Below are 27,913 nucleotides of genomic sequence, written 5' to 3' on the forward strand. Positions count from 1 at the left end.
CACCTGATGAATAATAATAATAATAATAATAATAATAATAATAATAATAATAATTTATACCCCACCCATCTGGCTGGGTTCCCCAGCCACTCTGGGCGGCTTCCAACAAAATATTAAAATACAATTGTCCATCAAATATTAAAAGCTTCCCTAAACATAATAACAACAGCCATCCATTTTCAGTCCATTGAATTAGCAATTGAGCATTTCTGGAAAGGGAAATGGCATACTTTTGTATATTAGTATGAAAAGCATGCATAAGAAATTTTTACTCATTTACTCATTTAATTTATTACTCATTATTACTCATTTTGCTCAGAGTCCAGCCAAGAGCCTCACCCCCCCCCAAAGGATATCTGGGCATGGGCGTAGCCAGGGTGGCAACTGCCCCCCTAAATCCATAAAAAATAATAAGAATCTGAGGTTCTGCCAAGCGAGAGAGGGCTGAGCTGGAGGGACCCGGCTTGGCAAGGGTTAAAGGGAAGTGAGCTGCCTTCCTAGAGAGGCCAGGAAGCAAGAGGGGGCTGGTCCTCCAGAGCCAAGGCCCCTCCCTCCCCAGTCCTTTCCTGCAAGGAAGGGGGGGGGGGTGTTACTTTGGTGTCTCTCCTGCAAGGGCCGAATCGCTGCCCCCTCCTGGGATCTGGTGAGTCCATAGCTGTCAACTTTAAGATGTGAAAATAAGGGATCAGCAGCCTCACGTATCTACCAATCCGGGATAGCAGCAGGAAGCAGCGGGAAACGGCGCTGCAATAAGGGAATTTCCCGCAAAAAAAGGGAAGGTTGCCAGCTATGGGCGAGTCTCCTCTCTCTCCCCCCAAAGGGTGCAGTGGGGAGACGGGGGTCCCAGGGCTGCAGCAGGAGAGGGGGCCTGGGGGGCCGGATCTGCTCCTGCAGGAGGGGACCCCAAGTCAGGGAGGAGGAGAGGGTCCTGCCAGGGAGGGGCCAGGTCTGCCACGCTCTCCTTCCTGCAGATCAGAGGATCCCTGACTCCCACAAAATCTCCCTTTTTAAAACAAAGAAGTCCCTGGCTCTTTAACTCTGTGTGACATCGCTCAGCCTCATAGCACAACAGAAGAAACATGTGCAAATGGTTTTCCAAAGCTGGAGGAGGAGGTGGACTAGCCCCCCCCCCAAAAAAAAAACAACGGGCAGGAAGGAAGGAAAAGTAGCAAAGAGAGGCCAGGAATAAAGAGAGGGATCCCAGGTCATAGTCTGGCTGCTGCATTGCAAACCAGTTTGTGTTAAGCTATCTAACAGAACAACAACAAAATCAAGGGAGATGTCTTTGGCCCCGCCCACTTGGCCCTCTGGGGGTTGGCCAGATACATTCCTGGCCCTCAGAAGAGAGAAAAAGAGATCTCACCCCACAAATCTGTCTGGACAGCGGCAGAGATTGCAGAAAAGGAGACAGAAGCAGGGGGTGGGGGTGGGGTGGGGCTGGGGCTGGGGAGCAACTCCTGAGGACCCCCAGGTCAGGACCCCCACCAGAGAAAAGCATCCATTTTTCACAAGATACAAATGACTCCCTTGTCATTCGGTTCTGACTTCATGCATTGACTGGAAGGATGGAGAAACCAGGTTGATTAATTTGACAGAAATCCCTTCAGTTGTCTCCACATTTTGCATTGCTAGAAGGCTAGAGACGTATTTCTTCTCCTCTTCCTCCTCCTCTTTCTTTTCAAAAAGATAGCTCACGGTCTGGGATGCGGTGCAGTCCAGCCCTGGTTCCCAGCAAGACTCATCCATGCTTGCTCAGGGAACCATTTCCCCCTCGTCCTACAAATTCTGTAACAGAACAATGTATTTGCTTTGTAGGGTTTCCTAGAGCCCCTCATTTAGACGGACAGAACTTGGCAGAAGACCAAAGGGTTCCTTCCGATCTCTCAGAGGCTTCCTGAGAGCACAGATGGATGTGCGAGACACAGCTGGCCCCAAAGCAGGAAGAGACCATGGCAGCCAAACTGGGAGCAGTGGGGGGTTCTGGGAAAACCCGGTGCAGAAGATTCTGGGTGAGGAGGACACCCTCCGCTCAGAGGTGCAGAGCCAGCAGTTGAGGCAGTTCTGCTGCCAAGAGGCCAAAGGACCCCGAGAGGTTTGCAGCCGACTCTACCACTTTTGCCACCAGTGGCTGAAGCCAGAAAGGCACACGAAAGCTGAGATGCTGGACCTGGTGATCTTGGAGCAGTTCCTGGCTGTCCTTCCCCCGGAGATGGAGAGCTGGGTGAGGGAATGCGGAGCGGAGACCAGTTCCCAGGCGGTGGCCCTGGCCGAAGGTTTCCTCCTGAGTCAGGCAGAGGAGAGAAAGCAGGTGAGAGAGACTTTCCTCTGGATACTCCCAAGGGGCTCCAAACAGGACAGAGAACATCCCATAATGGTCTGATGATGGCCCATCCTTTTTCTGGGAAAGCATCCATGGAATGAGATCTCACACCCTTCAAGTCTTTGTTATTCTCTTTCCTACATTTCTCCCCTTTGTCTGTTTTGAATCCTTGTTTCTTTTTCAGGGAAAGGATCTCTTTGCAGAAATGGACCTGGATTCCTGTGAGGCAGAGAGGCCTCCGTTGGACACCAGAGAGAGGTCACTGGGTAAGGAGGAAGGAGGCTCTTCTCCATATGGTCTCGTTCTGTAGTTTTCCAACTCATCTGAGGGTTCTTTTCATCTTGTTTTGGGGGGAGACAGTTGGGAAGAAGGGTCCAGAGGAGGAGAGATGTATTTCTGCACAAACAAACATGAAATGGGCACAAACCTCCAAATGCTCTCAGCAGGAAAGGCTTTCTCAAAGGCCCATCTCCAGTTAGAGATGCCCTGTTTCACCTGTGAGAGAAGCAGGCACTCCTGGCGTCCTGCTTACCTTTTTTTTTTTTTTTGCAGGTGACAGAAGGATGCCAGCAAGACCTCCTGATCCGTCTTTTCATGGGGGCAGAAGGCAAGCAGCGGCTGTGGAACCAGATCAGGTCAGGGGAAGCTGCCTTGTGGGGACAGAGGCCGAGGGATGGAGCAGTATCTTGGACTGGTTGGGCACAGAGGAATGGTGGGAGGAAGAAGCCGGGGAACCAGGAAGGGAAGATGGCTCAGAGCCGAAGGAGTGGAAGTGGAGGAAGCATGAGCGGGAAGAGGGAGAAGCCTGGGAAGAGGAGGTGTCAGAAGCTGAAGGGGAAACAGGGCTTAGTGAGCTGGGAGACTCTGTGGCAGAATGCAGTGCAGAATCAGAGGCAGAAGAGGAAGGAGGCAAGTTGGAGAGGAAAGTCGAGAGGCTGAGGTGAGCCAGGAGAAGGAGGAGCCACCGGTGGCTCCCTCTTCCTTCTGCCAGAAGCCACCCTCTCTGCTTGTCTCCCAGAGTCAAGAGACCCCCTGCAATGCAGGAATCTGCTAGATCATCCAAGACAGATGGCCATCCAAAAGAGGCTTACTTTATTTCTAGATTGATAACTGAGGGCAATGAAACAATCGCTGAGACAGCTAGAGTGCCGGTGACGGATAACTCATTCTGAAGCTGACCGGACACGGGTTAGAGCTCAATGTTGAGCCTACCAAGTGGCGGCAGTGACGGCAAAGAAGACTTCCTTCGCCGCCTCTATTGCATCTGCAGAAAACAGCAGCAGGAGACTTTTTCAGGGGGTTCGCAATTTAGTGGAACCACCTGCTACATCGGGGCCCAGTATGGGCCACATGATCTCCTGCAATGATTTTGCAAAGTTTTTTGCAGATAAAGTCACTCAGATTTAGGAAGAGGTAGACTCCACCGTGGGAGCCGGGCCGGGGCGGGAGAGTGCTAGTGTCCTGTCTAGTCAAGTTGTGTGGGATCAGTTCCAATCTGTTACCTCCGAGGATGTGGACCGGCTGCTTGGACAAGTGAAACCAACCACCTGTCTCCTTGATTCTTGCCCATCCTGGCTTATAAAAGCTAGCCGGGAAGGGCTGGGAGATGGGCTTCGTAGGGTTGTGAATGCTTCTCTCTGTGAGGGAGGCTTCCCAGAACCGCTGAAAAAGGCGGTTATCAAACCGCTTATTAAAGAACCATCTTTAGATGGTGCCAATATGGCTAACTATCGCCCAGTCTCAAATCTTCCATTCTTGGGCAAGGTGATGGAGCGAGTGGTTGCTGAACAACTCCAGGCACGCCTGGAAGAAGTGCACCATTTGCAACCCTTCCAGTCGGGATTCAGGCCTCATATTGGGACTGAAACTGCCTTGGTCGCACTGGTTCGATGATCTCCGGTGGACCAGGGACAAAGGTGAGAGCTGTTTCCTAGTTTTGCTGGATCTCTCAGCGGCCTTTACACCATTGACCATAACATCCATCTGGACCGTGGTGAGGGGTGGGAGCTGGGGGCACTGTCATACAGTGGTTCCGCTCCTTCCTCCTGGGCCGTGTCCAAAAAGTGGTGGTGGGGGATGAGTGTTCAGACCCCTGGGCTCTCACTTGTGGGTGCCTTAGGGTTCCGTCCTCTCCCCCATGCTTTTCAACATCTACATGCAGCTGCTGGGAGAGATCATCAGGGGGTTTGGGCTGGGTGTTCATCAGTATAAAGATGATAGCCAGCTGTACCTCTCTTTCAAATCGGAACCAGTGAAGGCGGTGAAATTTCGGTGTGTCTAGAGGCGGTTGGAGGATGGATGGCGGCTAACAGATTGAGGTTGAATCCTGACAAGACAGAAGTACTATTTTGGGAAGACAGGAGGCGTGGTGTGGGGGACTCCCTGGTCCTGAATCGGGTAAGTGTGCCCCTGAAGGACCAGGTGCGCAGCCTGGGAGTCATTCTGGACTCGCAGCTGTCCATGGAGGCACAGGTCAATTGTGTGTCCATGGCAGCTGTTTATCAGCTCCATCTGGTATGCAGGCTGAGACCCTCCCTGCCCGCAGACTGTCTCTCCAGAGTGGTGCGTGCTCTGGTTATCTCTCGCTTGGACTACTGCAATGCGCTCTATGTGGGGCTACCTTTGAAAGTGACCCGGAAACTACAACTAATCAAAAATGCGGCAGCAAGACTGGTGACTGGGAGCGGCCGCCGAGACCATATAACACCGGTCTTGAAAGACCTACGCTGGCTCCCAGAACGTTTCTGAGCACAATTCAAAGTGTTTCTGCTGACCTTGAAAGCCCTAAACGGCCTCGGTCCAGTATACGTGAAGGAGCGCCTCCACCTCCATCGTTCTTCCCAGACACTGAGATCTAGTGCTGAGGGCCTTCTGGCGGTTCCCTCGCTGCGAGAAGCCAAGTTACAGGGAACCAGGCAGAGGGCCTTCTCGGTAGTGGCACCTGCCCTGTGGAACGTCCTCCCACCAGATGTCAAAGAGAAAAATAACTACCAAACTTTTAGAAGACATCTAAAGGCAGCCCTGTTTAGGGACACTTTTAATGTTTAAGAGATTATTGTCTTTTAGTGTTTTTTGGAAGCCGCCCAAAGTGGCTGGGGAAACGCAGCCAGATGGGCGGGGTATAAATAATATATTATTTTTATTATTATTATTATTATTATTATGAAGGAAACAACAGAGCATTGTGTAGCAGATCATATTTCTGCTGTCTCAGAGGAGGACATTTCCCTTTTTCTTTTAGGGTCCAGTGTGCTTTGAAGATGTCACTGTTCGTTTCACGGACGAGGAGTGGGCATTGCTGGATCCTGACCAGAGAGCTCTGCATAAGGACGTCATGGAGGAGAATCGTGGGATATTGGCCTCTCTTGGTAAGGCTCCCTGTGGGATCGTCATATCTGCCTGGAAATTCAAAAAATACGTCTATGGGCCAACCTCATATATTTTCACAGAGTTCAACATTGCCCCCTATAACACCTGGGAACCTAACCCCCCCCCACAATAAACAGAAACTTACAGTTTTTTCTTTGAACAATCTTCTTCAAAATATTGCTTTTTCTACCACGATTGGGCTGGTGTGAAGAACTTCCCAGGCCATCTTCAGTGTCAGCTTCAACCTTCCACAATTTTGACCACTACTATATATCAGAGAAAACAACATTCAACAACTCTTCAGAATCTAATAATAAATATGTTGGTAATGAACACACACCCAACTCGTTTCATTTCTTCTCCATTTGTTCCTGAGGCTCTAATCCCTTTTTGTCTCCATTGCAGATTCTGATGAATTGGAAATTGAGAGCAAAGGTGTCCACGATAAAATCCCCAGGGAGGAGAAGCCACATAAAAATTTGGAGTGTGGAGAAAGCTGCAGTCAGAGCTACCATTCCACTTCCCATCAACAAAATCTCATTGGAAAAAACCTCTATCAGTGCATGGAATGTGGAAAAAGCTTCAGGAAGAGCTCCGGTCTCACTTCCCATCAAAGAATTCATACAGGGGAGAAACCCTATAAGTGCGTGGAATGTGGAAAGAGCTTCACATGTAGCTCCCATCTTACTTTCCATAAAAGAATTCATACAGGGGAGAAACCCTATCAGTGTGTGGAATGTGGAAGGAGCTTCAGTCAGAGCTCCAATCTAACTTCCCATCAAAGAATTCATACAGGGGAGAAACCCTATCAGTGCGTGGAATGTGGAAAGAGCTTCAGGAAGAGCTCCTGCCTTACTTCCCATCAAAGAATTCATACAGGGGAAAAACCCTATCAGTGTGTGGAATGTGGAAAGAGCTTCAAATGTAGCTCCTCTCTCACTTCCAATCAAAGAATTCATACAGGGGAGAAACCCTATCAGTGTGACGAATGTGGAAAGAGCTTCACATGTAACTCCTCTCTCACTTCCCATCACAGAATTCATACAGGTGAGAAAGCCTATCAGTGCGTGGAATGTGGAAAGAGCTTCAGGAAGAGTTCCTCCCTTACTTCCCATCAAAGAATTCATACAGGGGAGAAACCCTATCAGTGTGTGGAATGTGGAAAGAGCTTCACTGATAGCTCCAATCTCACTTCCCATCAAAGAATTCATACACGGGAGAAACCCTATCAGTGCGTGGAATGTGGAAAGAGCTTCACTGATAGCTCCAGTCTCACTTCCCATCAAAGAATTCATACAGGGGAGAAACCCTATCAGTGCGTGGAATGTGGAAAGAGCTTCAGAAAAAGCTCCCATCTCACTTCCCATCAAAAAATTCATACAGGGGAGAAACCCTATCAGTGTGAGGAATGTGGAAAGAGCTTCAAACATAGTTCCTCTCTCACTTTCCATCAAAGAATTCATACAGGGGAGAAACCCTATCAGTGTGTGGAATGTGGAAAGAGCTTCACTGATAGCTCCTCTCTCACCTCCCATCAAAGGATTCATACAGGGGAGAAACCTTATCAGTGCATGAAATGTGGAAAGAGCTTCAGTCACAGCCACAATCTCACTTCCCATCAAAGAATTCATACAGGGGAGAAACCCTATCAGTGTGTGGAATGTGGAAAGAGCTTCGGTCGCAGCCACAATCTCACTTCCCATCAAAGAATTCATACAATGGTCGGAAAAACCATTATACTGCTTTAGGAGCCAGGAAAATCCGCACCTTTTTAACCAGGCTTTTGGCTAATTCACATCTAATGCCCTTTTAATATGTGGTGTTTTTTATCGTTTGTTTTTTTTAATTTTGTAACCATCCTGAGACCTGTGGGTGTAGGGAATAGGCGCCAACTCTTAAAGGCCTAGTGGTCTTTGCCCCACCCCCAATAAAATATTTAAGGATGCCACCCCCCAGTTTTTGGTGTGTTTTTTTCAAACACAACCTTTTATTCTTCTGCAACGTGCCATACAATTTCTCTTTCAATTTGCCCTCTTAAAAAATAAAAAAACAAACGCAGAAAGGTCATGAGGAAAACAAAATACAAGAAGATACAAACGTGGACAGGTCCCATCTTTGTGGGCAAAATGGAAAAGCTGCTTTGAAGCAGGCTTTCCCACACTTGGGTCCCAAGCAGCTCCTGGACTACAGTTCCCATCATCCCTTCCCTCTGGTCCTGGTAGCTAGGATGATGGGCGTTGTAGTCCAAAAACAGCTGGAGACCCAAGTTTGCTTTAAAGGGAAAGTAGGCTGGCCCTGTGACACCCTCTGCTGGACAAAAGCACTGCCCCAGAATGTGAACCACCCCCAGTACTGCTAACTGGAATTAATAGAGCGCAAAACTGAAGTTTGATCGGCACTTCAACCTCTAGTCAGCTTCTAGGTGCTTTCTGCACCACCTAGAGTACCCACAGAATTGTGGCTTCTACTGACAACACACATAGGAGAACAAATGAAAGACAAACACAAGGGGCAGGAAAAAACCTGGAAAGGGCCATCCCAAATGGACATCCGTTGTGAAGAGGTCACTTTCCCCACTGCTGAACAATGCCACAGGTAGAGGAGATGGAATGCTAGAAGTGTCTCTGGGGCAAGGGGAGCTGCTGGGAAATTGAAGTATGGGCTCAAAGTATTACTTTTTAAAAAAGTTGCTACTATTATAGGCATTGCCATTCTAATGGCATGCATGCTGTGAAACACAAGAGCAGTCAAGTACAACATTCCTAGAGTGAACATGTTTACACATGGGGAGGGATGTTTGTCCAGCCAGCAGGTAAACTTCCTGTTTCCTTCTGGGCCGAGACAGACTTCCTCTGCATGTAACTAGAGGTGGGTGTGGCCTCACCTGTGCAGGTAATGACAAAAGCACAGGGCAGGGCAGCCATCTCTCTCTCTCTTTCACCACATGCATCGAAGACACAACATCTACTAAGCCAGAGATGCCCTCTTGCCTTCCAGCCAAGAGAGGAAAAAGGGACTGTCTTCTTAAGGGATAGACTCCAAGTGTATGTTACTTCATTAAGCTAAGTCTGCCTTCTGGGATCTGATTGTGAACAGAATGTGAGTAAACTCTTTTTATATTTTTGTAAAAGACTGTGTCGTCTCTTCTATTTTATGAGAGAATAAGGGGAAAATACCAGAACAGTTATTATAGAGGCTTTAGCGAGCCTGAGCAAAGGCAGACGCTGCAAATTTAAAATAAAAGGGAATGTTACTCTGCTGATATTGTGGAAGTTGTTAACACAAGTTGGATAAGGATATACTCTGACAACATATCCTTTCCTGCATCCCTGAACATTCCCACACATGCATCATATGATGGATTGTGCAAGGCAGGACTTACCTGGCCCCCCACCAATATTTTATCCAAGTCAGCACCACTGGGTCATGTGGTTTCCAAATTAAAGACATAGATCTCCTTCCTTTGCACAAGTTCAAGCTTGTCAATATCCTCATTTATGCTTTTAAAAATTTATTTGCCCTTCATCTGAAGTTTTTACAATATAAACATACAGGATGAAAGCATGGCTTTCTCAATAAGAATAAGAATAATTTATTATTTATACCCCGCCCATCTGGCTGGGCCTCCCCAGCCACTCTTGGCGGCTTCCATAAAAACCAATAATACAGTAAAATCACATGTTAAAAACTTCCCTGAACAGGGCTGCCTTAAGATGTCTTCTGAATGTCAGGTAGTTGTTTATTGCTTTGACATCTGCTGGAAGGGCGTTCCACAGGGCGGGCGCCACTACCGAGAAGGCCCTCTGCCTGGTTCCCTGTAGCTTTGCTTCTCGCAATGAGGGAACCACCAGAAGGTCCTCGGTGCTGGACCTCAGTGTCCGGGCAGAATGATGGGGGCTCCTTCAGGTATACTGGACCGAGGCCGTTTAGGGCTTTAAAGGTCAGCACCAACACTTTGAATTGTGCCCGGAAACGTACTGGGAGCCAATGTAGGTCTTTCAAGACCGGTGGTATATGGTCTCGGCGGCCACCCCCAGTCACCAGTCTAGCTGCCGCATTCTGGATTAGTTGTAGTTTCCGAGTCACCTTCAAAGGTAGCCCCATGTAGAGTGCATTGCAGTAGTCCAAGCGGGAGATAACCAGAGCATGCACCACTCTGGCAAGACAGTCCGCAGGCAGATAGGGTCTCAGCCTACGTACCAGATGGAGCTGGTAAACAGCTGCCCTGGACCCAGATTTGACCTGTGCCTCCATGGACAGCTATGAGTCCAAAATGACTCCCAGGCTGCGCACCTGGTCCTTCAGGGACACAGTTACCCCATTCAGGACCAAGGAATCCTCCACACCTGCCCGCCTCCTGTCCCCCAAAAACAGTACTTCTGTCTTGTCAGGATTCAACCTCAATCTGTTAGCCGCCATCCATCCTCCAACCGCCTCCAGGCACTCACAGAGGACCTTCACCGCCTTCACTGGTTCTGATTTGAAAGAGAGGTAGAGCTGGGTATCATCCGCATACTGATGAACACCCAGCCCAAACCTCCTGATGATCTCTCCCAGCGGCTGCATGTAAATGTTGAAAAGCATGGGGGAGAGGACGGAACCCTGAGGCACCCCACAAGTGAGAGCCCAGGGGTCAAAAACAAGACAAGCCAGAGAAATCTCTCCTTTTCTTTTTTTCTTTTCTTGGATGGAGTTACAAACTTCGTTGATCAGTGGACTGTTGTGGAAATAGTGCATCTCGATTTCAGTAAGGCTTTGGACAGAGTCCTCTGTGATATTTATGAGAGGAAGGTGGTAAAATGAGACTGAATGAGGTAACTGTTAGGTGGATTTGACTGACCGAACCCAAAAAGGACTCCTTCATGGTTCCTCCTCATCCTGGGAAAAGTGACCAGAGGGGTGCTGCAGGGTTCTGTCCTGGGCCCGTTGTTGTTCAGCGTCTTTATAAATGACATGGATGAAGGAACTGAGGGGATGCTCATCACATCTGCAGACGACACCAAACGACTGCAAACGACACCAAACGGATCATAATGGCACCCTCTCCCTTCTTCAGCAACAGACAGGGAGACAAAGAACAGTGCAAAAGCACAGCAGAGTGGAAGAGATAAGACTGACTTCTGTTCTTACACTTCCCAAGCCTAGGAAAGTAAACGGGCATGTGACATACTAGCAACAGGGTGCTCCCCCACACGCAGGAGAGAGGAGGAGGACCCGGAGCAATGCATGAAAGCCCCTCTATAGACATTTTTAATTGCCCACCCTGGAGTCCAAGACCACCCCCAGAAACATCATACATACATCATAGAAGAGGTGTAGCCCAAGGACCCCCCAGATACATCATACCCACATCACAGAAAAGACTGTCAGCCCCCTCCCTGTCAGTCTATATCTTTGGAAAGAGATAGCTGTGGCCACTCTGGTGGCTTTTGTTGGTGTTGCTGCAGGTAATAAATAGCCTTGTGGTCACGAGGAATTGGGCGGAGGGTTTTCCATCGTTGGGTCTGCGTTGACATCTGTAGAAAGGATATCCTGTAAATGGGAGGGCGGGGCAGGACTTAAAGAGACAGTTATAAAGGGAAGAGGTAAAAGCCAAAAAGGGGAGAATCTCCTTCAGTTTTCTTGGGAAGCTGCAAACAATAAAAATCTTGGCGAGTTAAGCATTTTATTCATTTCAATATTATTATCCCATTTCCATATAATTACTACTGTTATTGTTAGAGACTTCAGAATCCAGGCCAGAATGGAAAAATCCAGGCAGCAATATCTTTAAACGAAGTTTTATTGACTTTGGTTTATTTGTCAGACAAGCAAAGCAAAGGGGTGCATTCAGCCGAAATGAGAGAATGCCCCCGAACACCAGGGGCAGACAGTTTTTATACCCTTAGGCAAAGCAAAAATTCAGCCACTTAAACATTCCCCTTTATGCATATTCATTGAAGCTCAACCAATTAAAAAATTGATGGTGGCCTTTTGGTTCCAAGCTGCACTCTCCACTAGGTGGTGCTGCGAGCTTATAAACTATTTGATCTTCTTACTAATTCCTAGGAAAACCACTTCTGACCGCATGCATGTAAAGATAGCTACTCACAATTCCTACTAAAAACCACTTGACCCCCACCTGTGTTTGTGGTTTTAGCAGTTGCTCGGCTTAAGTCTGCTTTTAGAACTTTGTGGTGGGCTAGACATCCTGGGCAAACAGACAGTTTCTCAGAACAGCTCAGCTACCATCAAAATCCCCTGACCGCATCCTCTTGCAAACTCGCTGTGTTGCAAAAATATTGTCTTTGCAAGCAGGGGCAAGCAGGGGAGAGAGAAATGTCTTTTTAGCTTTTAGTTTGCTTTCTAAGATGGCTTTCAGCTTATAAAATGGCTCCAGCCTGGCTCTCCAAAGTGGACCTCTGGTCTCCACTCCTTCATTCCCCCCTTTCCATCACGAAAATGCCGACCGGTTATGGTCTCCATTTTCGTTTTGATGGATCTATAGGTGCCACATCATAGAGAGCCAGGATATGGGTACGTGCTGGGACATTGATTAGTGCTCGTTTGTGAATGGTGGAACGGTTAAGTGGTAGTGGGAGAAGTGGTAGTCCACTCGTGGCATCTGTTGGGGTCAAGGTGCATACCAGACATTCTGACTTATTGGCAGAATGGGCTATCATCTCAGCCATTTGTAACCACCTACTGTAGGGGTTGTGGGCGCCCCACTCAGTCATTAGACGGGAAAAGGTGGCATGGGATACCAGGGGACTCTTTCCTGCTTTGGCCAATACACAGGTAGGTTCTCCAACCAGATACGATATTGTTCATGCCAGCAAAAATACAGGAGCATCCAAAGTAGTAGGGCAGTACATACCACTCTTACCCACCAACCCCAATATTTCCATAGTTCCTCCCACCAATACTCAGGGCCATTTCTAATATTTTTTTACCGCTGAAGGGCCCACTGATATTCATATTCAATTATTCGCTGGGCCTCAGGGGTGACTCTCCACCTTATTTCAGAAGCTCCTACCACTTGGATCAATTTCCCAACTATTCCCGGTGGGTGGAGACCCCTGTGGTTTCCTGGGAGAGTACTATATCCAAAAGGGGCCCCTTCTTCCACGTAAATGATGTTGCACCCACAAGAATATATCCACCCCTGCAACGGCCTGACACACGGGGTGACTATATCAAGGGGTTCTGGTCCCAATACCAAAAGTCCTAGTGGTGCCTCTAAATTTGCTGGAGAGCAAGTCTCTACGTTGGGGACGCTGCCCGCGGGCACCCCTCCCATCCAATTCTTCCGGAACTAGGTGCCCTATCTGTCTACTGGGAGGCAACTCTTATGCAGCCACAAGAATACCCTGCCACATTCAAGGGTATTAGGTGTGGAGTTACCAGGCCCAGTAGTTCAGGTAGTATTCTGGGATCTTGGGAGACTCGAGCCACCACGATAACCACAGGTGGGGCTGCAAAATTTACTGGCACTTGTTCAGCAATTTCAATGCACACCTGGTTCAGGCTCCCTCCCCTGCAACACTTGCATTAAGATAGGTTCCGTCCCATCTAACGCCTGGATTAAGATTAGAACCTGGTCCATCAGATGAGGTTGGTACAGTGCTCTACCCCCCGAATGACCGTTGGTTACTCCCCCCCAACAGCAAGAGCAGTCCAGAACTCGATAGAATTCGACCGTCTCTGCAACTTCCCGTAGGAGCACTACCCACGCGTGCTGGATAGTGGTGTGGAAGAGGAGCCACAGTGGGGTAGTGGGATGTTTCAATACGGCAACCTCATCAAACCCCTGTTTCCAATAGCCAATGAGCACGCCGTCTCTTACCACCGGCAAGACGAACCAGTCATAGCAGAGGTCAGCAGGCCAATAGGGTTGGTATGGCTCGGTAGGGTCAGGGCAATAAGACATAGAGCAAGTTAATAAAGAAAATAAGAGAGAAAGGAGAAAGTCTTTGTGACTGTCCTTGTGATGATTAGTCGCAGGATCTCGTTGCCCGTGGCCTAACGCGTTCCGGTAGCGTCAGACACAAGGTGAGGATCAGCTTCAGAGGGTCAGCAGGATTTCTTTTGCAAGTCCAGACACCCTCCGACTTCTTCAGACGCGTGTGATGTACCCAGGGGATCACCTCGGCTACTTTCACTGCAGTTGAGGATGAGGGGGTCGCCAGACGCTGTCACCTGGTTGGGACTGGTGAACCGGCTCAGCGAGACTGCCGCGGGACTGCACGGTGTACGCTCGAGGGAATACCTGGAAAGGAAGCAAACACACACGACAAACACAGGGATTGCACTTGTCCTTGGGTGATGTGATCTCCCATCCGCCCCAAACTGGCGGGGGTGTCTCGAACGAAAGGGGGCGGCCTGCCATACAAAAGTTTAAAGGGTGATAGTCTCAGTCTCTTGGTTGGCGCACAGGACACAGTTTTGGGATATAGCAGCAGTTAGTTATAGCAGCAGTTAGTTGAGATAGGTTGGGGATGTAGAGTATTCTCCCAAGGTGTGCTTTAGCAGTTGGGCCTCCCAAATGGGTGGATTCGTAGCAATTCTTCACAATCACGCTGGCCAGATGCTGGGGCACCAAAAACACGGCTGTCTGGTCCTTCCTGGAGCGTTGCTCCTTCTTGACGTGCCCACTGATGTTCATCGAGGGTTTAATGCGGTTCCACATCATCCGGGGTGAGTTCTGGGATGAGGGCTGCGGTGACTACTGGTGGAGGTTTCAGAGCTGCCTCACAAGCTGCATTATCTGCTTTCCGGTTGCCTCTAGTGACCATGTCCCGACCTCTACCATGGCCTTTGCAGTGCATCACAGCAATCTCTTCGGGGACCCATACAGCTTCTAGTAACGTCTCAACTTCTGGACCGTATTTCAGAGCTTTCCCGTGGGCTCCAATCAAGCCCCGCTCTTTCCATAGGGCGCCATACGCATGCAGGGTTAAGAAGGCATATTTAGAATCAGTATAGATGTTAGCCTTGCATCCAGCTGCCAATTGCAGGGCAATGCCTTTCGCTGTTGGACTTCACCTCAGAGGACAAGTAACTCTTGGAGATTTTGGCCTTCTCAGAACTCTTGGAACGGCTTGCCTGGCCTGCACCCCCACTTTTTGGGTGCTCTGCTGCCTGAGGAACAACTTGCAACTGCCTTCTCAGCCTTTCTCCAACACACAGTCCATCACACAGATGCGTTGAAACGTAGAAACAACTTCCCAAAGCAGCCTCAGCCCCCTCTGGGCTTGGTACTCAGCCCCCTCTGGGCTTGGTACTCTTTCTGGGCATCCTCTAGGCCCCTCTGGGCTTTCTGGGCGTCCCACAGCCCCTTCTGGGCTTCCAGGTCCCTCTGGTCTGGCTTCTACTGCAGCCTGACATGCCGTCTTCAGTCCCTGCCACGCAACCCAGGGCTTCTCTAGAGCATCAGCCACATCTGTTTCACAAGCTTCCACTGCGCCTGTAGACCTCTCAATGGGCTGGGCAAAGCCTGTTTCAGCCTGTGTATTTTCCCATAGCTGCTTTTCTGCCAGCCAATAATACATGCGTTTTGACCAGGCTTCCCAATTGGCCCCATGCAGCCTTTCACAGGGGTAACTCTCCTGGCCTTACTGTTGCTGAGCAGGCATCTTCCTCCCCCTCGGCCGCGGGTCTCTGAATGGCTACGGCGGACCCCTCGGATCCCTGGGCTGTGAGCCATTGCCGTGCCTAACACTGCTGCCTTTTCTTTCCTCCACTGCTTCTTCTCCCTCTTCTCAACATCTCCCCTTTGTTCAAACACCTTTTGGGCGGGTTGTCCCGAACTACACGAAGGGGGGGGGGTCAGGACTTCTGCTTCTCCTGCCTCTGCGGTGGACCTGGACCGCTTTATGTACTCCCCCAATGCTTTGGCTCAAGCATTGCGATAAGCTTTTTCAGCTTCTCAATACATAGTGGTCAAACTTCTGTATTTGTTCATCCTTTCCCTCAATTCTTTAACTTTGGGTTATATTTCCTCCAGGGTCTGGTCGCTGGGCTCTGCCTTATCTACTTCTGGGGTGTCTGGCAGCCCCCCCTTTCCTGCTTTGGCTGTTGGGGCCGCATATCGGGGCAGCGGTGGAGCTTTGGGGATATGGGGCTGTCCCTGTCCTCCCAAGGGGGCCATCACGGCACTTGGATCATATGGGGGTGGGGGGGGGTTCTCTATTATCACGTGAACCTCTAGAACTTCATCCATGTTCACAAACTCATCCAAGTTAAATGGAGAAAGCTCTTCTTCCTCTTTTGGTTTTGTGCAGTTTTTTTTTATTATTATTTTAACTTCTAGTATTTCTCCCAACAGACACCTGCCACTGGCTGCTCACACCCTGTGTCAGCTTCAGGTGTCTGGCTTGTTTCTTCATCTCTTCCTTCATCCTTTTCTGTGGCAACTAACTTGTCAACTGTGGTGGCCACAAAGATGCAGGTCTTCTCTTGAGGCTCCTCTGCCTGAGCCTCAAACTAGGGGTCTGCTGCAGTGTTCTCTGAGACACACCTGAGCACTGAGCCATCCAGCTGGTGCCTGGTTAAGGACACCAATTAAATTGCCCTCCCTGTCTCAACTGTAACTGCTATAGGTCTGAAAACATTTCGTAGTTCCTAGCCATAGACCACCTCTCACTGGTCATCAGAGAAGCTAGGGGGCTGCTGGTGGTTTCCCTGATGTGTTCCAAACTGCCGCTGGTCACAGAGGTACCCAGCTCTTCCCTAACTAAGTTCTGGGATTTAGGTTGGCCTCCCTGGTCAAGTTGTAGTTACTATAGGGATCAAAACCATTGGAGGTCTGCAAGGCTCATGTGCTTCCCAGTTCAGTGCTGGGCTATGGAAAAACTAGGAGGCTTGCCTTACTACCAAAGCCACAGCTCAGCAGAGAACCCTCCAGTTTTGCCTGACTGAACTCTTGCTTTCATTGAGGTCCAGAGATCTGAAAGCTTTGTATGCACTCTAGTGCAATATACCAACTTGAATAACCTAAGGGATCTCTGGAGCGATCCCCTCCATCGCTCCCAAAGCTGAATCTGAGTCCGAAACTCTTCTCTAAGTAGGTACTCAGCCTCAAAGAGATACTCTTTGTTGCCCTGTCCCAGCCAGGGTCCCTATGTTTCAAAAGTATTCAAAAGGACTACATTGGCTTGCTTCAGATCCCATTTTTTCAGATACTCCGCTCCTAACCGGGTTTCAAAATTCCTTCCACTCTCCACACACTTCAGGTTGTGACTTGAACGAGCTCTCGCTGTCAAGAAATGCACAACCCTGCACTCGCTTGGCCAAAGGGATGCTAAACCCTGACCGCTCATTCACAATTCATGCACTGGAGTATCTGACATACAGCATACAAAACACAAACACCAATTCCCTCTGCCCCATTTCCTTCTTCCTTCTTTTAAATCCTTAAGCGTGGGTGGGTATCAGGGGCCAATCCTTCCCTTACTGCCACCAAGCACGCTGGACATGTGATCAGGATGTCCCTTCTCCTTAAAAAAGGAGGCTTCCTATTCCCCACAGGACTTGTTTTCATCTACTCACCCAGCCGGCTGGACTCTGTCCTGTCCTGTCAACCTCGGTCCTTCAATCCGTTGTCTCCTCTCACAGGATCCAGCAGAAGGGTCAAATTGGCTTCGCCCTCTTCCGAAGAAAAGCCTCGGTGGCACCAGGAGCAAGCGGCCGGTTGCCCCTTCCCCTGTGCCCTGCCTAGAAAAGAACAAGGGAGCTGCCTTCTGGTCTTTTGAGGACTTAAGGTCCCTTATCCGAGTCACGCAGGCACCAGAAATGTTAGAGACTTCAGAATCCAGACCAGAATGGAAAAATCCAGGCAGCAATATCTTTAAACGAAGTTTTATTGACTTTGGTTTATTTGTCAGACAAGCAAAGCAAAGGGGTGCATTCAGCCGAAATGAGAGAATGCCCCCGAACACCAGGGGCAGACAGTTTTTATACCCTTAGGCAAAGCAAAAATTCAGCCCCTTAAACATTCCCCTTTATGCATATTCATTGAAGCTCAACCAATTAAAAAATTGATGGTGGCCTTTTGGTTCCAAGCTGCACTCTCCACTAGGTGGTGCTGCGAGCTTATAAACTATTTGATCTTCTTACTAATTCCTAGGAAAACCACTTCTGACCGCATGCATGTAAAGATAGCTACTCACAATTCCTACTAAAAACCACTTGACCCCCACCTGTGTTTGTGGTTTTAGCAGTTGCTCGGCTTAAGTCTGCTTTTAGAACTTTGTGGTGGGCTAGACATCCTGGGCAAACAGACAGTTTCTCAGAACAGCTCAGCTACCATCAAAATCCCCTGACCGCATCCTCTTGCAAACTCGCTGTGTTGCAAAAATATTGTCTTTGCAAGCAGGGGCAAGCAGGGGAGAGAGAAATGTCTTTTTAGCTTTTAGTTTGCTTTCTAAGATGGCTTTCAGCTTATAAAATGGCTCCAGCCTGGCTCTCCAAAGTGGACCTCTGGTCTCCACTCCTTCATTATTATATGCTAAAATTACAAAAAAGTAAAAATATAAAAGGAAAACAAAAGTAAAAAAGAAATATTACCAATTGAACAATTTTTTCCAGATAAAAAATAAATGGACTTGACAGAACAACAGCGGATTTTTAAAATATATATATATATTAAATAATACAAAGATATTATCAAAACCACACAGATTGTTACTGGACTGGAACCTTAAGGACTAGGAGGTGAAGGAGGTGATGGTGAAATGGACACACGATTGTGGATATCCAATGAAGATGAAAAATGAGGAAAATTATGGGAATACACTTAAAATTCACCACATGCTATTTGATTTTTAGATGGTACCTGACTCCATCCAAATCAGTCAAAATAAATAAATATCAGCAATAAGTGTTGGAGATGCAGACAAAATGAGGGAACCTTATTCCACATGTGGTGGACATGTCCCCAAAGGGAAAATAAAATAAAAGAAATAGTATTTATTTTAAAGAAAACCAAAGCTTTCCTATTTAACATTCTAATGATTTTTCATTTGGTATGCTTATCATTAGAATGTTAAATAGGAAAGCTTTGGTTCTTTACACGGCAATAGCGGTTAGGATGTTAATAGCAAAATACTGGAAAATGAGTTAACATCAACAAGATGAGTGGCAATTAAAGTTGTGCTAGTACCTTGAACTAGCCACAATGACAGAACTTTCAAGGTACTGAGATCTACTCCCAGTAAGAACAATCCTGCCAGTGATCTACCCATTGTCTTTGCCCAGAGTTCAGTAATAAAAATCCTGCCAGTGATCTACCCATTGTCTTTGCCCAGAGTTCTTGAGCTTTTCTCAGGGAGCAGTGACCAGAGTTGTGGATCGACCACAAGATCATCTAACAAATTAAAATTATATAAACAATCATGCTGTAAAAGTACATACCATATATGAAGTATCCAGATAATGGAATTTATAGTGGTTTCTGCAGTGAACAACAAGTCTTACAATGTATATAGACAGGCGCAGGATGGATTTTAGTTACAGGTGACAGCAATCTGCAGCTGTAAGGTTTTCTTCTTAAAGTGAGCCTTTTAAAACAACAAATGTAAAACAAACTTTATCCATACACAGGTTTGTTAATTTGTTAAAATATGTTGAATTATGACATTATATTCATTTACATTACTTAGAATATGTACAACGGATGAAGCCCATGATATTGTGATAATGTCGCAGGAACCCCCCCCCCCAAACATTCAGTTTGTACAAACTTCACACACTCACACACTACATACGCTACGCTTCTGTTATAAATTCATAGAAAATCAACCATACATCAGATTTACACTGTTCCACTTTTATTTTACTCCATGAAGGAAGGACTACAAAATGGGGAAGGTTTGAAAGAGGGCAGCCATAATCCCTTGAGCATACCAGCACATACACAGGAGCCCTGCCCAGTTGCTATGCCAACCCTGATGGTCCTAGACAGAAGACCATCAAGATCACAAATAACTTGCTTATGGGAGTGGATTCAGCATGGTCTGGAACAAAGGACAATAATCAGCTCTTCCCTCTGGGGGCAGGAAACTGCAAACTCCCCTCTGTCACCTGGAAAGTACTCATGGGGGGGGGGGGAGGAAGAACCAGCCAGGTGGCAGGACACTCAGGTTACCACCACAACCCCTCCCTCAACCCCTCCTTTCTGTGATGTAGGTGTGATATATCTGAGGGGTGGTCTTGGGTTACACCCCTTCTGTGATGTATGTATGATGTTTCTGGGGGTGGGCTTGATCTACAGGGTGGCAACTTCAAAAGTCTTTATAAGGCCTTGCACACCATTTTTCTGGGTCCTTCCTCTCTCCTGCAAGTGAGGGGAGCACCCTGTTGCAACAGCTCAATAAAGGCCAAGGCTACAGGCTGCTGTTTTGCTCCAAGTTATCCTGGTTGGTGTCTTTGTTTTTGTCCAAGGGAGCCCTCGGATTTTTCCGTTAACAATTTGGCGACCATGCTCAGGGACTCTTGGTCCTCCTGTGAAGGTGAGGGGGGAGATAGAGGGGATCGGGCGCCACTGGGCAACCTTAGCCCAGGGATCCTTTTTCCTCTCCTGGCCTCCTCTTTGCGGGCGGTAATCAATCATCACCAGAAAGCTCAACCAGGGGAGCAAAGACAAGGTCAAGCCGGCCAAATAAAAGGATCCTGGGATCCACGAGGGACATTCAAGGATGTGAGTATGGTCTGAAGTTAGTACGGTGGGAGGGGGGCGGAAGAAGAATGTCTCCACGGCAGCTGAACTTTTCTTTTTCCTCTCCTTGACGCCTTCTCTCGGAGTGCGGCCGGAAGCGTCCTGGAAGTCCTTCTCTTCTTCGGAGTGTAGCCAAAGGGATCGTGGAAAATTTCTTTTTTCTTTCCTTGATGCCTTCTTTCGGAGCGTGGCCGGAAGGGTCGTGGAAAATCTCTCTCTCTGTGTGTGTGTGTGATTTGCTTCCTTTCAAACCTTTGTCTTCTCGGACCCCAGTCTGGCACTGCACTGTGCAAGCGTCCAGTAGGGAGTTCCGGACATAGTTCTAAGATCAGGCAGGAGGCTGTTGTGGACGGTAGAGCGGGAGGTTCAGGAAGAAGACGGGGCCCGCACTAGGATTAGTTTTGTGAGCAGCGCTGAGTGAATTCCGGATCCATGGTTTTTCCGGGTTAAGAGACCCATGGTTTCCAGGCTAGTTGTCTGTGGTTTAAGTTATAGGCAGGGATTGCCTTTGGATTTCTGCTAGCCTTCTCCGGTCCGATCCGTCAGAGTTTTGCCCAGAAAGGGCCGAGAGGGGCACTTGAGTGTTAGACTGAATAATACTGATAGGATATTCTTTTCTCCCCCCCCCCCCCCTTGTCCATCTCTTGTATCTCTGTTTATATATCTCCTTGTGTAACTGGTTATCGAGCAACCCCCGCTCGGTATTAGAGGGAAATGGGAGCTCGCTCTTCAAAACACCCTAGCTGGACTCCTCCTGACAACAAAGCTTCCGTGAAGCCTTTTTGCCCCAGAGAGGATTCTAATACGCCCCTCCAGTTTGTCATCTCCAATTGGGAAAAATATATAAAATAAAATAAATTAAAGGGGCAAAATGGTCTTTCCAAGTCCAAATTGTGAGACCATTGTAACTTTTAATGGGTGGCTAAGGCCCACCACCTGGAACCCAGGACACAGCGGCCACCTCAGGGATCCTTCAACAAAATCAAGGTGTGAACCCTTAGGGAGAGCTGAGCACATCAAATTTGTGTTGTTAAACTATAACCTAAAGCTAGAACATGAAACCGTAAACTTAATGGGGCTCAGAAGACAGTAGATATAATAATAACCCAGCCTGAGAGCCCACGCATAAGAGATCTTAGCTTCTCTATAAATGAAGAAGAAGAGAAGAAGAAGTGTTTGGATTTGATATCCCGCCTTTCACTCCCCTTCAGGAGTCTCAAAGCGGCTAACAATCTCCTTTCCCTTTCTACCCCACAACAAACACTCTGTGAGGTGAGTGGGGCTGAGAGACTTCAGAGAAGTGTGACTGGCCCAAGGTCACCCAGCAGCTGCATGTGGAGGAGCGGAGACGCGAACCCAGTTCCCCAGATTACGAGACTACTGCTCTTAACCACTACACCACACTGGCTCTCTGAAATGAATAAGAGATGTACTCCAAGATTTAGATTTAAAGGGTTTGTGTTTACATTGGCTTCAGCATCCACAGACTATGTTCTTAAGTGCACATAGTTTTTAAATTTTAAATCTAAGGAAGCCATGTTGGGCCTTATCAATCTCAAACAGGACAAAAATGAGAATGAAGTGTGCAAATGCTTGTTATTTGAGAGAGGCTCCAAAGAGTCTTCCTCTGAGTGGGACAGAGGGGAGTTTGCAGTTTCCTGCCCCCAGAGGGAAGAGCTGATTATTGTCCTTTGTTCCAGACCATGCTGAATCCACTCCCATATGCAAGTTCTTTGTGATCTTGATGGTCTTCTGTCTAGGACCATCAGGGTTGGCATAGCAACTGGGCAGGGCTCCTGTGTATGTGCTGGTATGCTCAAGGGATTATGGCTGCCCTCTTTCAAACCTTCCCCATTTTGTAGTCCTTCCTTCATGGAGTAAAATAAAAGTAGAACAGTGGAAATCTGATGTATGGTTGATTTTCTATGAATTTATAACAGAAGCGTAGCGTATGTAGTGTGTGAGTGTGAGTGTGTGAAGTTTGTACAAACTGAATGATGGGGGGGGGGTTTCCTGCGACAATAATAATATATAGAAGAGCATTGTTTATGTGAATGCACAGCCGGTTACGTCTTGTGTGTTTGTACATTCAAGGAACAGCATTCCTGACCCAGATGTTCACAGGAAGTCCCTAAGATGATTCCCCTTTCAAACAGGATATGTGAACCTGGGCCAGTAGGGTCCTCCTCTCCGGCAGACGGACAACCCCTCCCCCAAAGCCGCTCCCTCCCCCACTTCCCCATCACTCATCAGGATGGCTTTGGCCGTCTCCTGCTTGGAGCAGTTCAGGGTTCAGAGCCCCCTGAGCTGAGCTATCTGGCAACCAGGATCAGCTCCGGCAGCTACAGCTGATCTCCCTCCAGCAGATGAAAGGCAAAAGTCAGGCTGTCAGTTCCTCACGAAGGGAGGGCTTCTCCACCTCCGAGAGTGCAGAGTGGGGGGCAAGGAGGGCAGGTCTGAGTCCCTGCTCTGGTTCTCTCCAATACTCACCCCTGGGGGAGGGATGTGCAACCGCAGCACATCTGCAAAGAGAAGGACATGGGGACAGGTGAGTCCCTCCCTGAGCACCTGGCAAGGCTATTCCAAGAGTTTTCTCCTGGATTCCAAGCCCTACTGCAGGGGAGGAGGGACATCCCAGGCCTTGGGGGCCAGTCCTGGCCTCCTTCAACCAGAATGTGGCTCCCCAGGCCAGGGGTAGACAAGCTAAGGCCTGGGGGCCGGATGCAGCTCAATCGGCTTCTCAATCCGGCCCACAGACGATTCAGGAATCAGTGTGTTTTCAGATTGGTAGAATGTGTCCTTTTATTTAAAATGCATCTCTGGGTTATTTGTGGGGTATAGGAATTTGTTCATCCCCCCCCCAAAAAAATATAGTCTGGCCCCCCACATGGTCTGAGGGACGGTGGACCGCCTCATGGCTGAGAAAGGTTGCTGCCCCCTGCCCCAGGCTAACAAGATGGTCAATGCTCGGGGGGTTGTTATAAGGGCTCTTTCTCTGTGGAGTTACAAAAGTGCTAGGAATTTAGTCGTGATCAGGAGGGATTTAATATATTTTTAGTTGCTGAGGGTTAGGTTTTTCTGCGGTCAATTCCTTACTTTAATTGGTTCTTATGCAAAGGGAGTTAGTTTAAGGCTAAGGTTTCCTACAGTCAGGTTGTGAATTTAATTGGTGTGACCCAGAGTAAGTTAATTTAAATCAATTGAGTTAAAGTGCTAGGTGCCGTGAATTCCAATTTAGCAATTTGGGCAGTTGGTATTGGACTTGCCTTCCTAAAATAATTTGTTAGCTGCGTGGTTAACTCCGAACTCAATTTCACGCTTCAAGCCAAAAGACAACCCTTCCCCGTCCCCGGGCAAAACCCCTGGCCTTTCATTGGTATAACCGCCACCACACTGGTGGTGTTTACCTAATAGTAATAATAATAATTTTCGTGACAGGAGTCACGAAATTAAAAGACACCTGCTCCATGGGAGAAAGGCGATGGCAAACCTAGACAGCGTCCTAGAAAGCAGAGACATCACCTTGCCAACAAAGGTCTGTATAGTTAAAGCCATGGTTTACCCAGTAGTGGTGTATGAAGTGAGAGCTGGACCATAAAGAAGGCTGATCGCCGAAGAATTGATGCTTTTGAATTATGGTGCTGGAGGAGACTCTTGAGAGTCCCATGGACTGCAAGAAGATCAAACGCATCCATTCTGAAGGAAATCAGCCCTGAGTGCTCACTGGAAGGACAGATCCTGAAGCTGAGGCTCCAGTACTTTGGCCACCTCATGAGAAGGGAAGACTCCTTCGAAAAGACCCTAATGTTGGGAAAGATGGAGGGCACAAGAAGAAGGGGACGACAGAGGACGAGATGGTTGGACAGTGTTCTCGAAGCTACCAGCATGAGTCTGACCAAACTACGGGAGGCAGTGGAAGACAGGAGTGCCTGGCGTGCTCTGGTCCATGGGGTCACGAAGAGACGGACACGACTAAACGACTAAACAGCAACAACAACAAAAGCAAATAATAATAATAATAATAATAATAATAATAATAATAATAATTTATTTGTACCCCGCCCATCTGGCTGGGTTTCCCCAGCCACTCTAAGCGGCTTCCACAGCAACCAAAAATACACAAAAATGTCACACATTAAAAACTTCCCTTAACAGGGCTGCCTCAAGATGTCTTCTGAATGTCAGGTAGTTGTTTATCACTTTGACATCTGAAGGGAGGGCGTTCCACAGGGCGGGGGCCACTACCGAGAAGGCCCTCTGCCTGGTTCCCTGTAGCTTTGCTTCTCGCAATGAGGGAACCGCCTAAAGGCCCTTGGAGCTGGACCTCAGTGTCCGGGCAGAACAATGGGGGTGGAGACGCTCTTTTGGGTATGCTGGGCCAAGGCCGTTTAGGGCTTTCAAGGTCAGCACCAACACTTTGAATTGTGCTCGGAAACGTAGTGGGAGCCAATGTAGGTCTTTCAAGACCGGTGTTATACCTCAGCACGGCGCAGGGACTGACTGAGCGGGTGGCGAGATGCTTTCAGCCTCGAACACTTGGTGGGTTCTGAAATGGTCGTGCAGGCCAGATTCACGAGCCTGGAGGGCTGGATTCGGCCCGCGGAACATAGTTTGAGGACCCCTGGTCTACACTGACTGGCAGCAGCTCCCCAGAGTTTCAGGCAGCGATTTTGTCCAGCCCTGGCAGGAGATGTCAGGGGCTGACCCTGGGACATTCTGCATGCCAAGCAGATAATCTAGGGTTCCCCATATTTCCCTGCACTTACAACGTTATACTATTAGCAACCGTGGAGATTCCACCTGCCTCTTTTGAAAGGAGAACACTCACCTGATGAGTGAGAAACTCACCTGATAAGCAGAAACCGGACGGCCATCTGCCATGGATGCTTTAGCTGAGATTCCTGCATTGCTGGGGGTTGGACTAGATGACCCTGGGATCCCCTCCTATCTCTCCACTCCGGAATTCTAGGAGGAGCTTCCTTGCCTCCTGCAAAGCCCTTTTCCCTGCAGGCTCTTCCTCTGGTTTCTGGCCAAGGGAGGGAGATGCTCAGAGTCCAGCCAAGAGCCTCACCCCCCCCAAAGGATATCTGGGCATGGGCCTAGCCAGGGTGGCAACTGCCCCCCTAAATCCATAAAAAATAATAAGAATCTGAGGTTCTGCCAAGCGAGAGAGGGCTGAGCTGGAGGGACCCGGCTTGGCAAGGGTTAAAGGGAAGTGAGCTGCCTTCCTAGAGAGGCCAGGAAGCAAGAGGGGGCTGGTCCTCCAGAGCCAAGGCCCCTCCCTCCCCAGTCCTTTCCTGCAAGGAAGGGGGGGGGTGTTACTTTGGTGTCTCTCCTGCAAGGGCCGAATCGCTGCCCCCTCCTGGGATCTGGTGAGTCCATAGCTGTCAACTTTAAGATGTGAAAATAAGGGATCAGCAGCCTCACGTATCTACCAATCCGGGATAGCAGCAGGAAGCAGCGGGAAACGGCGCTGCAATAAGGGAATTCCCCGCAAAAAAAGGAAAGGTTGCCAGCTATGGGCGAGTCTCCTCTCTCTCCCCCCAAAGGGTGCAGTGGGGAGACGGGGGTCCCAGGGCTGCAGCAGGAGAGGGTGCCTGGGGGGCCGGATCTGCTCCTGCAGGAGGGGACCCCAAGTCAGGGAGGAGGAGAGGGTCCTGCCAGGGAGGGGCCAGGTCTGCCACGCTCTCCTTCCTGCAGATCAGAGGATCCCTGACTCCCACAAAATCTCCCTTTTTAAAACAAAGAAGTCCCTGGCTCTTTAACTCTGTGTGACATCGCTCAGCCTCATAGCACAACAGAGGAAACATGTGCAAATGGTTTTCCAAAGCTGGAGGAGGAGGTGGACTAGCCCCCCCCCCCAAAAAAAAAAACAACGGGCAGGAAGGAAGGAAAAGTAGGAAAGAGAGGCCAGGAATAAAGAGAGGGATCCCAGGTCATAGTCTGGCTGCTGCATTGCAAACCAGTTTGTGTTAAGCTATCTAATAGAACAACAACAAAATCAAGGGAGATGTCTTTGGCCCCGCCCACTTGGCCCTCTGGGGGTTGGCCAGATACATTCCTGGCCCTCAGAAGAGAGAAAAAGAGATCTCACCCCACAAATCTGTCTGGACAGCGGCAGAGATTGCAGAAAAGGAGACAGAAGCAGGGGGTGGGGGTGGGGTGGGGCTGGGGCTGGGGAGCAACTCCTGAGGACCCCCAGGTCAGGACCCCCACCAGAGAAAAGCATCCATTTCTCACAAGATACAAATGACTCCCTTGTCATTCGGTTCTGACTTCATGCATTGACTGGAAGGATGGAGAAACCAGGTTGATTAATCTGACAGAAATCCCTTCCGTTGCCTCCACATTTTGCATTGCTAGAAGGCTAGAGACTTAGTTCTTGTCCTCTTCCTGCTCTTTCTTTTCAAAAAGATAGCTCATGGTCTGGGATCTGGTGCAGTCCAGCCCTGGTTCCCAGCAAGACTCATCCATGCTTGCTCAGGGAACCATTTCCCCCCCTGTCCTACAAATTCTGTAACAGAACAATGTATTTGCTTTGTAGGATTTGCTAGAGCCTCTCCTTAAGACAGACAGAACTTGTCAGAAGACCAAAGGATTTCTTCTGATCTCTCAGAGGCTTCCTGAGAGCACAGATGGATGAGCGAGACTCAGCTGGCCCTGAAGCAGGAAGACGCCATGCCAACCAAACTGGGATCAGTGGGGGATTCTGGGAAAACCCGGTGCAGAAGATCCTGGGTGAGGAGGACACCCTCTGCTCAGAGGTGCAGAGCCAGCAGTTGAGGCAGTTCTGCTGCCAGGAGGCCAAAGGACCCCGAGAGGTTTGCAGCCGACTCTACCACCTTGACCAGCAGTGGCTGAAGCCAGAAAGGCACACGAAAGCTGAGATGTTGGACCTGGTGATCTTGGAGCAGTTCCTGGCTGTCCTTCCCCTGGAGATGGAGAGCTGGGTGAGGGAATGCGGAGCGGAGACCAGTTCCCAGGCGGTGGCCCTGGCCGAAGGTGTCCTCCTGAGTCAGGCAGAGGAGAGAAAGCAGGTGAGAGAGACTTTCCTCTGGATACTCCCAAGGGGCTCCAAACAGGACAGAAAACATCCCATAATGGTCTGCTGATGGCCCATCTTTTTTCTGGGAAAGCATCCATGGAATGAGATCTCACACCCTTCAAGTCTTTGTCATTCTCTTTCTAGTATTTCTCCCCATTCTCTGTTTTGAATCCTTGTTTCTTTTTCAGGGAAAGGATCTCTTTGCAGAAATGGACCTGGATTCCTGTGAGGCAGAGAGGCCTCCATTGGACACCAGAGAGAGGTCACTGGGTAAGGAGGAAGGAGGCTCTTCTCCATATGGTCTCGTTCTGTAGTTTTCCAACTCATCTGAGGGTTCTTTTCATCTTGTTTTGGGGGGAGACAGTTGGGAAGAAGGGTCCAGAGGAGGAGAGATGTATTTCTGCACAAACAAACATGAAATGGGCACAAACCTCCAAATGCTCTCAGCAGGAAAGGCTTTCTCAAAGGCCCATCTGCAGTTAGA

At 48.7% G+C, this 27,913-nt stretch overlaps 2 protein-coding genes and 1 long non-coding RNA gene across 3 annotated transcripts; 2 read left to right on the top strand and 1 right to left on the bottom strand.

Moving 5' to 3' along the window:
- Nucleotides 1-552: 552 nt before the first annotated feature.
- Nucleotides 553-27,743, top strand: LOC310842822 (zinc finger and SCAN domain-containing protein 31-like; the record flags this gene model as incomplete). The annotated part of the gene is made up of 3 exons (XM_083734960.1): nucleotides 553-643; nucleotides 1,816-2,308; nucleotides 27,618-27,743. The coding sequence occupies exons 2-3, from the start codon at nucleotides 1,907-1,909 to the stop codon at nucleotides 27,741-27,743; spliced, it is 528 nt and encodes a 175-aa protein (XP_083591086.1). The 5' UTR covers nucleotides 553-643; nucleotides 1,816-1,906.
- On the top strand, nucleotides 2,488-6,101 carry LOC310842783 (zinc finger protein 552-like; the record flags this gene model as incomplete). Its single annotated transcript, XM_083734922.1, has 4 exons — nucleotides 2,488-2,586; nucleotides 2,873-2,955; nucleotides 5,562-5,770; nucleotides 6,095-6,101. Exons 1-4 carry the CDS (start codon nucleotides 2,526-2,528, stop codon nucleotides 6,099-6,101), a joined length of 360 nt encoding a protein of 119 aa, XP_083591048.1. The 5' UTR covers nucleotides 2,488-2,525.
- LOC310843916 lies at nucleotides 12,806-15,696 on the bottom strand. The gene is made up of 3 exons (XR_014563778.1): nucleotides 15,484-15,696; nucleotides 13,467-14,731; nucleotides 12,806-13,296 (listed from the first exon to the last, which is right to left on the bottom strand). It is a non-coding gene; the product is annotated as an uncharacterized lncRNA (long non-coding RNA).
- Nucleotides 27,744-27,913: the final 170 nt, after the last annotated feature.

Source organism: Podarcis gaigeae (genome assembly GCF_964106915.1).
Source record: "Podarcis gaigeae genome assembly, chromosome: 4".
Taxonomy (NCBI): domain Eukaryota; kingdom Metazoa; phylum Chordata; class Lepidosauria; order Squamata; family Lacertidae; genus Podarcis; species Podarcis gaigeae.